General features: G+C 36.9%; 1 protein-coding gene across 1 annotated transcript in view; it reads right to left on the bottom strand.

Moving 5' to 3' along the window:
* The window catches only part of grik3 (glutamate ionotropic receptor kainate type subunit 3), a 100012-nt gene that overhangs the window by 45465 nt on the left and 41202 nt on the right, over nucleotides 1-13345 (bottom strand). The window contains exons 5-8 of the mRNA XM_083550222.1: nucleotides 12716-12769; nucleotides 7514-7684; nucleotides 6465-6608; nucleotides 4879-4986 (exon numbers count right to left, since the gene is read on the bottom strand). Of these exons, the coding sequence (XP_083406348.1) occupies nucleotides 4879-4986; nucleotides 6465-6608; nucleotides 7514-7684; nucleotides 12716-12769 (477 nt within the window). The remainder of the gene's footprint in view (nucleotides 1-4878; nucleotides 4987-6464; nucleotides 6609-7513; nucleotides 7685-12715; nucleotides 12770-13345) is intronic.

A 13345-nucleotide genomic window follows, 5' to 3' on the forward strand; every position in this document is an offset into this window, starting at 1 on the left:
GCGTCCTTCTGTTTGGTCTTTCCCTCCCACCCCGTACCTTCACAAAGTGTGTGGATGCGGATCTTGCTCCCCTGAGACTTTAGGGCATACGCATCTTAAACTATGTCTACAATTGGTTGATACTAGCTAAATCAGAGCATTTAGCGGTCTGGCATCAAGATGTTATTCTCGCTCTCATGAATGCACTGGGGTTACAGCTGAACGGCAAAAAGAGTGTGCCTCCTTCATTACAGAGAACCACTTATTTAGGCGTTGTATGGGATTCAACCCTTATGCGTGCACAACTGTCTCCTGCCCGCATTGCGTCCATCCTTATGGCCGTCGGGAGGATAAGAAAAAGACAGTCACTCACTGTCAAGCAGTTCCAGAAACTGCTGGGGCTTATGGCAGCAGCATCCAATGTGGTTTCACTTGGCCTTCTGCACATGAGACCCCTTCAGTGGTGGCTCAGGACCCAAGGGTTCTCTCGGAGGGGCAATCCCCTTGCTACAATCAAGGTCACGCAGCGAGCCCTACATGCCTTAAATGCCTGGAGAGATCCTGGGTTCCTATCTCAGGGCCCCATTCTGAGAGTTTCTGGTCGTGGCGTGATGCTTACAGCAAACACGTCCCTCACAGGATTGGGAGCAGTCATGTGTGGCCACTCCACCCAAGTTCTATGGGGAGGGCCCCATCTGCTGTGGCACATCAATTGCCTAAAGATGCTGGCCGTGCTTCTAGCTCTGAAGCATTTCCTGTCGGACCTCAGAGGTCACCATGTGTTGATCTGCTCAGACAACACCTCTGTGATCTCTTAAATCAACCACCAGGGGGGTCTGCACTCATGCCTCCTATAAAAGCTGGCATGCCAGATTCTTCTGTGGGCCCAGGGGATGCTGCTCTTTTTGAGAGCGGCATATATCCCAAACCGTCTGAACAAAGCAGGAGACAGCCTTTCAAGACAAGGGCCAAGGCCTGGGGAATGGCGGTTCCGCCCTCAAGTGGTGGAGCAGATCTGGGTGGGATTCGGCAGGGCTCAAGTAGACCTGTTTGTGACTCGAGAGTTTACAACTGTACGCCTTTCCCCCTGTTATGCTGTTTCTGGGAGTTCTGGAGAGAGTTTGCTGGGATGGAGTCTGTCTCCTCCTGGTGGCCCCACGGTGGCCAGGCAGTGGTTTGTGGACCTGATAGCCGTTCTCGAACACCCTCCCTAGTAGATTCCTTGAAGGAGTTGTGGAGGCTGTGGCTGTGACCCCTGAGCAGGCACAGCTCCGAGACTCCCGGGCAATCACTGGGCAGAGACCCGCTCTTGACACGTTTTCTCCATGGCACCTGGAGGCTGAGACCTCCTGGAGGTTTCTCACAGTTAAGACCGTGTTCCTCCTGGCCATTTCCTCTCTTACGAGATTAGGGGATCTTCAGGCCCTTTCTGTGGCCCCCTCTTTTTTAGAGTTCACTCCAGGCATAGCCAGTGCCTTTATGTACCCTAGAACGGGTTACAATTAGGCCCTAGTTTAACCCTCTGTGTCCAGCACTGGATATTTACTTCCACAGGACAAGTCTGTGAAGGAAGTTGGAACAACTGTTCATCTGCCCTCCTAGGAGAGGCCTCCCTACAAACAAGCAGACACTAAGCAGGTGGATCATCAATGCTATTGCATCCTCCCTTCAGTGTCAGAGCGCACTCAACCCGGAGTGTGGCAGCCTCTTAGGGCTTGGTCCTCTGGAGTTCCCCTCCAAGACATCTGCAACGCTGCGGGCTGGTCCACCCCGCTGACCTTTATCAGGTTTTATAACCTTGACCTCAGTGCCACTCCTGGCCCCTCTGTCCTTCAGCCTAGCTGTGCCCTCACACTCTAGGCAGGGGTTGGTCAGTCTGGTGGTATTGTACTCTTGTTCCCAAAGCGTTGTTGACGCAGCTTGAGTTCTTGAAACTGAATGTCTCCAGGTTACGTATGTAACCCTGGTTTCCTGAGGGAACAAGACGCTGCATCTAAATGCCACACTGCTGGCATCCCTGCAGTGCTTCCTTCTCCTTACAGAAGGCTTCACTCCATTCACGTTTTATAGCTTCCTGGTTGTGAAGGAGTTAAAGGCACACTTTTCATTGGACAGATTACACATGATTCAGAGCGGAAGCGTTCTTAAAGCGTTGTTGACGCAGCATCTCTTTTCCTCAGGGAAACAGGGTTACATATGCATATACACATAGTTAAAACCATAACAATTATTTTAATGTTTTATGTAAAATTAACAAATAAAAAAACCTGACAAATAGCTGGGTGCCCAAATGTTTCCTAGAATAGCTTCGGCAATCATTTTATCTTGAAAAAAAAAAAAAATCATTATTTGGTTTTTTGCTTCACTAATGCAGCTTATTAAGGGCCTGATAACAAGTTCAAAAATTGAACCAGAATTGATAGAGAAGGGATATATTAAATATTTCTTTATTTCTTGATGATTTCCTGACCGATAATTTGCTGATATGATCATAAAAGCTCAACATTTTAGGATTGGCACACATTTTTGCAGAGGTGTGTTAATGTATTTGTTTTTTGAAAGAGTAATACCAAATCATACTTATATACCTTATTTTGAACAGCAGTATTTTAGATCTGAACTGACTGTTGTTAACAAAAGACAGAAACTAACAGTCCTCTCCACTTGTACATTGTAATTGTCTAAACAGCTAATGTCTAATTAGTTTGAATTATGTTAATCCTTGGATTACTCTTTATTCTTGCTAACGTACAGCAAATTAAACAAGGTAGAAATGAAGTGTAGTAGACATTATTTATATGCATTCAGTGCATTGATTAGCTACACATTTGAATCATGCAACAAAGGGGAAGCAATTAAATAAGAAAGATTGGTCATTGGCATTTAACATCAGACCATTAGTAATGGACAGTCGCTATATACATTCATTCATTCACTGACATGTGAAAATCCACACAGACCATAAACAGAGCTCAAGATAAATCCCAAGGCGACAGAGAAATAAATCTATACCATGAGCATACAACATGTCTAGTATTGTTAGGTGTAGTGTGATTCTTTACAGTACTACAATATACACCTTAACTATTGAGGAATATGAAATATGGTTACATTTCACGAGGAAAGACTACTAAGAAGGTGTTTGAATGAGAAAATTTCAAGCATTGAAAAAAAACATCAAATAGGAGATGAATAATGCCAATATATTGCTGCATAAATAGTTATAATTGTATTCCTTAGAATTAATCACAGCAGTTGGTTTATTTTAACAGTATGGCTTACGCCTTCATAATTCAGTAGCTTATAAAATGGCACTTGATGGCACTTGACTTTATTTCCAGGTCATTTGAAATAAGTGCTAAAAGGTTGTTGTTTTTTCTGAGATCAGATTTTCAATGGGCCAAAAGTTATTTGTTAGTGTTTGTGACATTGCTAATTAATTGCTTGAACTTGAATGTAACACTTAATATGAATTTAACACTTGAATGGCACTGAGAAATTTCAGAATTTGTGCCCTTCCTAGACAAAACATAGGCAGCTCAGTCAGGTCTTTTAGCCTCCTTGCACAGACATAAATTTTCACTTTACTCCACAAACCTTCTATGGGATTCAGGTCAGGACTTTTGATCACATCAATACTTTCACTGTGTTGTTTTTAAGAAATTTTGTTACAGCTTCGGAGGTATGCTTAGGATCATTGCCCTGCAGGAAGACCATATTTTATGAATAGCACTAGCTCTTTTTCTCACAAAGCATCAATAAAAAATTATGCTCCCTTAGCCATCCTTCACAGCTGGGATAGTTTCTTAAGATTAAAAGTCCCCCCTTATCCCTCTACACACAATGCTAATCGTTATGACTAAATATGAACAGAGAACACAACTCCTGATGTTCATCTGCAAACCTTAGTCTTTTTTGCTGGTCTTGTATTATAGGCTTTCTTGAATGGTGCATGCACATATTTTGTCACTTAATGCCTTTAACTCCTTTACATGCATTCTTGTTTGGGGTTTAGTTGAATTTTTAGGAAAAGTTTGTTTCTTTTCTCGGAAGTTATTCTGTGCCTCTTTGCCAAAAGATGCAGTATTTGTTATCCCAGGATTTTAATACTTATAATTTTTTATATTATACAATTGTTTGCAAATTTCTTCTAAAGAGGACCCAGACTTATAATATTTCAGAATTTTTGTGTGAAGCGATGGCTAAGTTGTTAGGATTTTTACATTTTCCATGGCATCAAATGAAAGGGCTCTGACTATAAAGATAAACCGCTCTACAGCCATGGATGAACTTTCAATTCACTTCTAATTTTGACACCTGGCATTCAGCCATTAAATACATTTCTGAAATGTTCCAGACTGATTAAAGAGAGAGTGAATTTGGTGTACTTTTGGTGATATCTTTCTAAATTAGTGAATTTAAGTTAATGTACCTAAATTTGTCTCTAATTGGTTGTTTTAAAATGGCCTCTGATTTTAACATGATTTTTACATGTACATTCTTTACTTGTCAAAAGAAAAGTACTGTAACAACTAAGATAAATATATTTATTTAAGGTTTATGTAAGATTTTCGCCTCAAATGTATTTAGTATTTGCCACAAATAACATACATCTATTTTAGTATATTTACAGCCCCAAATATAATAGTGCCAAATGACAAATAGTGATGTTTCACAGTGGCAAATCTTTAATGCATCAACTGTCAGTGCTAAAGTCCAAGGTCATAATCATGCATAACTGAGACACACTACTTTTTTCACTCAAGCTCCATCCCCTATAAATCGTGCCTAAGGCGGATATGTCTGAGGACTGAATAACAATGGGAAAAAATTTCAGCATTAAGTCCTTCTATGGCCCTGTATTAATTAGAGGTTATTAGAGTGAATTAGAGTCATCACCTTTTCCAGGCCATCTTCCTTCAGGTTAACAATGTCTAAGTCAAAATCAGTCCTTAGGCCAGTGGTTTTGTTGAAACATAAACGTCCGGTCAGGCCATCCCACTGAGACTGCACAGAGGGAGAAGAGGGAGAAATAGGGATAGGTTTCAACACTGACACACAGAGATGCACACACAGGTAACAGATACTACATTTCAGCACATTAGACTGAGCATATATATCTTTTGTAATTACATTTTACATCCCAGTGCATCAGCCACAAAGTCCCCAAAGATTTCAGTCTTAATTATCGGCCATTTCAGTCACTCTAGAGAGAAGGCAGTTAAAAATGCACATAGCAACCCTTAAACCCCTCCTCCAATGCTAACACAAACACACACTCATTCACATTGAGACTGAAGCCCAAAAGGGACTTGTTTAGACGATGATGAGACTTCACAGGGACATTTATTTTGACTCAGTCAAACAGATACAACACTTTCCACACTGACTCTGTAGCCCTCGTTTTAGTTTTTTTTCCACATACAGAGCTGTGCTCTACAATTCTAATCTGCTTATTATGAGTCACAATCACAGAGTCTCTTGTGAGTCAAAATAAGAGCTGATTATGCCATTCCCACTTTTGAGCAGAATACACAGTGATGGGTTCATCTGGAAAGTAGGACACAAACACTGACACATACTGAGTTTATTACATGCATTTAAGGTGAAGGGGGGGAATCTTTTCTTTTTTTTTTATATCAAGTACACTTGTTCTATTCTGGTTGTTTTTTAGGTTCATACAAAAAGCGACTGACTACAAAGCAAAAGAAAAGCCTTTTGTGTATACAAATGTTAAAAAGGCTTCTTCAGTCAGCTTTTAACAGACAGCGGTATGTCTGTATTCTTCTCATACTAACATTTAATTGAAGTAAACTTATTCTAACATTTAAAATATTATATATATATTCATTCATTTATTTTCTCCCGCTTATCCGCAATTCGGGTCGCGGGGGCAGCAGTCTAAGCAGGCCCCCGCCTTCGACTGCTGCCCAATCCTCACAGCACCGTCCCTTACGGTCCCTCCTGCAGGTGGTGAGCCCACGGGAAGGTGGCCCCACGTCACAGACCTTAATATATCCCTTGTAAGGGACCCCCGGAGCATAGAGGGTTAAGGGCCTTGCTCAAGGGCCCAAGAGTGGCAGCTTGGCGATAACGGGGCATGAACCCCAGACCTTCCGCTCGGCAACCCAGCGCCTTAACCGCTGGAGCCACCACTCCCACTATATATATATATATATATATATATATATATATATATATATATATATATATATATATATATATATATATATATATATATATATATATAAATAACACTATATGAAAAAAATATACAAGTATGGCATTTTACTTAAACCAATTGTGCCAACAATTCAGAACCTGGCTTTATGCCAAACTGCTTCAAACTCTACTACAGTTCAAACTGACCTGTTCTGAAATATTTCTTCCAAATTTCTTTTACATATCTGAGGCAGATGTGAATATGAATCCCAATGGACTGAAATCTGGGTTGCAGTGCCCCAGCCTTTAACTCTAGTCATTACCTCCTTAATAAAGCTCATGAACCGCCCACCGAACCTCCAGGGCTTGTGGCGGTGACACTGCAGCGAGTTGACTGTCATCTGTGGTGCGTGCTGGTAGGAGACGGATACAATGTGGACCGCGTCATATGTCAGAGCAGCATCTGTCTGAAATAAAGCAGGACACTATTTCAGCTGACATGAGCAGACGCAGCAGAGCGTGTGGCCGAACCAGCACACCCGAGTTTCTGCACCATTAGCAGAGGTGAATCAAAAGCATGTAAGTCAGGAGGAGGGAGGAAAGCTGTGATTCTGGTACATACTGACATCCCGGTACAAAAACACTATAGAAGTTTTAAATTATTTGGGTCGCACCATTCTGTGCAGATAGGTTGTTGTTTTAATAGCTAAATCTGTCCAGTTCATCAAAAAGATTCAAAAGTTACACTGTTTTACCTTATACGGTGAAGTAACAAATTACATCCTGAGCATTTCCAGAGCATTTAAGCTTTTATGCATCACTGAAAATTTTAATATTGCATTTATTTCTTGAACATCTGTGAAATGTGGCAATAATGAGACATATGGCATAACTATATATATATATATATATATATAGTATCATTATTGGTTTTTACCAGAGTGGTTTACGAGAGGCCAGAGACCAAAGTGGTTTTTTTTTTTCAATTAATAAGCTTTCCTTCATAAATGTACACAATGAGATCAGAAGTGTAAAGATTATGTGAATGCAGCCTTGTCTTATCTTTCATTTGCCCGATAATTATTCTTAGTAGATGAAATAACCTGTCTCATAAACCCACAATACTTCTTATAACTAATATTACAACTATATCATAAATCTAAGAGTCAAAATTAATTAAAGAAATAGCAAATTTGGTTTGTAGTCTTTAAAGAGCCTAAATACAACTCAAAACACAACGCAAAATTACACATCTTTCTTTTTTCCTATTTTTATTTCTTGGCTATTTATTTAGATTGTTATTAATTTTTTTTCCATCAAAACAGAAAACAAATGGAGTGTAGCCAACAAGAAGAGACAAAATGAAGCATACCGTCATAATTCCTTCCAGCAGACCAGAGTCAGGCTTTGGAGGGATCTGCTTCTCTGTGGACCATTTCTCCACAATGGAAGCCACTTGCGGATTATCCACATTCAGGATGCGGAAACCGGTCATATTGACACCACAGAAACGGTAAGGCTCTAGATTGATTGCCATAAGATCCTGAAAAAAATAGGAGAAACAGAAAGAAAGGAAGCAAGAGAGAAAAGAGAGAAAAGAGAACCTTTTATCCAGGGTTGAATTGAACCTTGTTGTTGGTCGTCAAAAGGCTGCTTGACTCTTTGTCTCATAATAAAAGAAAGCGATATAGGAAGGGTGAAAAAAAGAGGCAAAGGGAAAATGAAGGACAGTGAGGATAAAGCTGTGTTTTTGAGCTGCTAGGATAGAATAGGGGAGTGCAGGTTGCACACACCTCAGTGTATGACATCAGAGACAACAGTCAGCCTCTCAATAGCTGATTAAAACAGTTATTTCCTCAATAACTCTATGTCCATTGTTCTGGTTCTGTGCGCCCAACCATAAATACACCACCTGATACTGAATATGGCCCCGGCACTGAAATGGATCACAGTGTCTTTGGATTCAAAGCCTTTTTTCACCGCATGAATAAAGGATTGGAATTTCACATCCCAAAGCAATGATGTGCAACTAAACCTTTAAAAATAAAACTACTGATGTGGAAAAAACAGGGGGAAAATTTAGTTTATTTATTTTATAACTTTATTGATATATTTTCTAGAAATCAATCTGTTAACAACTGGATTTCAAGAATCAATTTAGCAGGTCAATATACCAAAATATTAAAGGACAAAGGTGGGTGTACAATTCGAGGCTTAAACTGGTGGTATGGTGGTGCACTGAGAAATGCTTCCCATGGGTCTACTGACGTTGCTTTTTTACTGTCTCTGTGGATTTTTGCTGTTCTCCATGTGTCTGCATGGGTTAATTCCATTTTTTTTTGGTTTCATCTAAGACCCAACAGATGCCAATTGCTGGATTGTTGCTAATATGAATTTCCCCTATGTATGAATGAGTGTCAAAATGTTGCTGGGAGAGGTTCTGGAGACACTAATACATAATGACCCTAACCAGCTTCAGGAAATTAACGCACCTTGAATAACTAATAAATGTAATTTATAGCTATAGTTCCTGTCAGTGGAAATATCTTTGCAAAATATCAAAATGTAATTGGTTTACATTAATACCAGGTGACTTGTTCAGTTTCATTCTACATATTTCAGTTTAGTTGTAAATTGGAAATATGTTTAAAGTAAAAAAAAATGTTTGTATGTAAATTATACATAATGTTTGCTTAAATCTGACTGAACATATATTCCCTTTTTAATGAAGCCTCAACACACCACTAAATGCAAATATCTTTTGGAATATGGGGTAAAAAAATTCTAATAATTTTTAGAAAGAAAGTCTAAGCTATAACTCCTGAATGTTTATTTTATAGTCAGAAGCTTCCTCACAGATGATAAAATTGAAACATTAAAACAAAATTCTAGTAGCTTATGGCTGTGTTGCCATAGAAATAATATGTACTTTTATCTCCTCAAACAATATCTGTTTATAAAATAAATTCTAGGCTGTGACTGAAATCATAAGCGGGTGTCTATTTAGTTTAATATACTTTGTATTGAAACATGCTATTCTTGCACTTTACTCATTTTTCTTTTTCTTTTGTGTCTGTCCTCAAAATTTAGTCTTTAATATCTCAGAGCTATAAGCCTTTACATGGATATGCACTAAAATAAATAACCTGATGGATGGAAGTGTAGATGGATGGATTTATAGATAGATAAATAGAGAGACAGATTGAAGCATGGAGGGATAGATGAATGGATATACAGAGGGGAAAAAGAAATCAGCTCTTGTTTTAACACAAAGCACTTGACAAAATGTTTCAGCAGTATTCCTGTGCTGTGGCGTATGAATGATTTACTGCAGTAAACATCGTCTTATACTCAGCAAAACAATGCTATTTTCATGCTGCTCAAATTGAGGAATGAATTTGGTGTCTAAATACACAAACACAATGAGGTAGAATGTTAGATGGTTCTTTTTCATGTCAGTGAATTTCCTGTGCTGGGGCTTTAATAGACATACATTTTATGCTAATGAGTGCATATACTGAACATGGAGAAAAAATGCTTTAATTCTATGGGTTAAACTGGTGCTCTTCTTTTTAAAGCTTTTTAACACTTTACAGTTTTCTAAATGATATATTAAAATATTAAAATAATAAGTGAAAGACCTCTACTAAAAGACTTTACGAAATCTGTTGCAAATACACAGGGCATGCTACAATGCATTTGATCATTATTACTGTTAATAACTGTGTTTTCTGTATAGCTCATCTATCATATTCTTCCAGTTCTACAGTTCATCTGTCATATTTAGAGAACATTTTCCATCTGTGCTTAGTTCAACAAAAGCACCAAGAGTTTGAAAATGAGACGGTGGCCAAATTGACACTTTATTTTCACACACTTTATTTATTTCCAACATCATATTACTATGCCGTACTAAAACAATTAGCATGTGCAAAGCACAGAGTCACATTTTGGTAGATACACCATACTGCTCTAGGCTCATGACATAGCATGCATAATTTCTCTGATTGAGCTCTGAATCACTGGTGGCACTGCGGGATGACTATGGAAATCCGAAGTGGCCAGATCACTGAACAAAATATTTAATTAATTTTCCCCTTTTTTTTAAGGAGGCCTCTTATCTTCCTTTAACATATTTTTTTTCTTTTTTTGCATCAATCTCCATCTGTATAACACATCACTTCACATTTACTACATTCCTTATTATTATTATTATTATTATTATTATTATTATTATTGTTATTTTAGTGTAAAAAAAAATTATATTGCAGAACTTCAAGTCTTTTCTCCTGAAAAAAACAACAGATGGGAAAATGCATAACGTTGCCTATTCATGACATTTGATTATCTTTACACTACAACAGGGAGAATATCTATAAACATACCAACTGTTAATTCAGCTGCTTCTGAACCTACTGCTTTCTTAAGGTAACACAATAGAACAATAATGTGACTGTAAAGGTATTTACTGTATATATTGATTGTGCGCAGTGCCTTTACTTTGTGATTGTTATTTGTGAATTTGTACAGAATTCTGGGTATTCTTGAAGAAAACATTTTATCAGTAATCGGTACCTATTAGCAAGTCTAGTGTCCTAGATAGCTAGCTAGTCGACATTTAACCTGACCTTGAAAATGTTTACTGTGATATATATACCGTGATTATGTTCACTGTGCAGAGGAAACATGTAGCTAAATTTAAACCTTAAAATCAGTTACTATTACTTAGTCCAATATTATTTGTACTGTGTGGTTATTTTAAGTTGCTCCAGTATATAATTGTGTTTGAAATTGTGTTAAAACATTTTGAAAAGAACTGACATAAAAGTTTAGTAACTACTACTGCTGTTGCTTGTACACTGCTATTTGGGGAAGAATACATGTGTGTACTCTCCAATTGTATTCTGCAAGTGTGAAGGATCTTGTAGTATTTTAGACCAATGAGATAAAAAATAATAGCTCAAAACATGTATCAAGATCTGTTGCATATGTGTGTCATTACGGAAATGTCTATTTGTTTGAACATTTCTTGATTTTATAATTGATCTCATTCGGTTGAAGTGTTCTAGTTTCTGCCTTAATTTTGGTAACATGTATGATAACAGTTATTAAGAAGCACAGGCATGTTTAAATTTAATGCTAGTTTTGTTTCAATGACCTAACAAATGTTTACAAACTTTAATATATAGAAATGATAACTTTTTTAATTAAAAATGTTCTTCAATTTATAAGGTCTTCTCTTTCAATCCTTTTAAATGTCACATTCATACTAATCATAAATACACTGTATACAAACCTTGTAGGTCACTGACGTTTAAAGATTTATTCATTATAAATCCAGGAAAGCCAAACACAAACAGGAAGAAATATATCGGACTGGACTGACTAGGTAAGAGCTTTCATTGTATTACTGATTTTATAATCAAAGTTCATAAATAGGCCACATTGTCTGTGCTCTTAAAAAAAAATAAAAAAAAATGGTACTGTTTAAATATAACACCCCCACCCCACCTAAAAAAATTAGGGGAAAAGTTAACAAAAAATTTACAAGTTCGTATCAAGTCAAAGAACAACTAATTAAATTATAGTTAATTGACTTTTTTTTAACGATGTACTTGTTTAACACTTAAAATTGCCCTTTTCAGAGGCTTAAAAAGCACTATTCTTATACTCCAATTATCCCCCTCCCTATGTAATAAGTAGCTCAATATTTGCTTGATATTACTTAATGCCTGTGTTTAAAAATTTTTGGCATAATATGAAAACTAAATTTTTGCAATATGATTTACACAATTGTGGTAGAACAAAAAAAAAAAAAAAAAAAAAAAAAAAAAAAAATATATATATATATATATATATATATATATATATATATATATATATATATATATATATATATATATATATAAAAATGTATATATATATATATATATATATATATATATATATATATATATATATATATATATATATATATATAAAAATGTATATACAATTCAATATCAATATATAGACTACTGAAATTCTACTTGTCCTAATTGATTTTTCTGAATATTATACAATTTAAATATGCTGATGGTGATTTTTATTCAGACTGTGTTACACAATAATCTTTAAACAGAGTACAATACGCTTTTGGTTCCATTGTCTTTGCTTTGCAGTTTGATAGATCAGAAGCATTAATAGGACACTCAGTATTGCACAGAAGAGGGAGAGCTGGCATTTAAAGACTTGAGTCAGAGTATCACTGTAAACATTTGGGAAGGTTTTAATTCAAAGGGCACTCGAATGTTGAGTTAATAGCTTAAGTATTTCTACTTCCATTAAGCTCTCAGCTTACACAATCAATTGACTATCTGTAGCCTTCATAGAAGCTTTTCACAAAGTTTTGTTGACTTAAGCTGGGTGGTTATTTACACAAGGATACAGGAGACACATTACACTGTGAATTTGTCAAACAATTTTGATATTATAAAGCAGTTTCAGTGCCTTTTGGCAATTAAATGCTATTCATTAGAAAATGGGATAAAAAATAAGTGAGATTCAAACTGCTTGAATAAGTGTGGAACATTACCAGAGTAGTGAAGATGTAGTGGTAATACTCCGTCATCATTCCCATCATCTGGGCCTGGAATAATGCATGAGGAAAAAGGTACACAGGGAGATGGAAATTATGTAGGTAGAGACAGAGAGAAATGCAAGACAATGGAACAAGTCAGTAACTCATTTTACAATCAATACAAATTACCAACTCAAAAGAAAAAAAGACAAAAGAGGACCAAATGTGTTTACAGCTACAAAATAGATGAAAACCATTTGACTCTATACCATTATTGACTCGTGTCTGATACCACACTCAGCCCAAAGGTCAGAGGTACAGACAGATGATAAATTCAACTTGACTAAAGTCTTGTCCCCATTAGTCTGTTCAGTGGAGCTGGAGAGCAAATGTCATACAAGTGATCGTCCACAAGCAATTTGGGCCCTTACTCAAAGAGGGTACTTATTTTATTCATCTTCCACATGCACTCCCTGCTGCTTCACTCATTTAATCTCCATTGAAAGTTCTATTTTTCAGGGTGACAATATTTCCTCTGAAATTAAACCATCTGTTGTGAAGAAAAACCAAAGTTTAGCCAACCAATAAAAGTACATTTACAGGTATGTCTTGTTCTCTTCTTCAAGCCAAAATAGAGACTTCACT

This window comes from Silurus aristotelis, assembly GCF_946808225.1.
Source record: "Silurus aristotelis genome assembly, chromosome: 1".
NCBI classification, from domain to species: Eukaryota; Metazoa; Chordata; class Actinopteri; order Siluriformes; family Siluridae; genus Silurus; species Silurus aristotelis.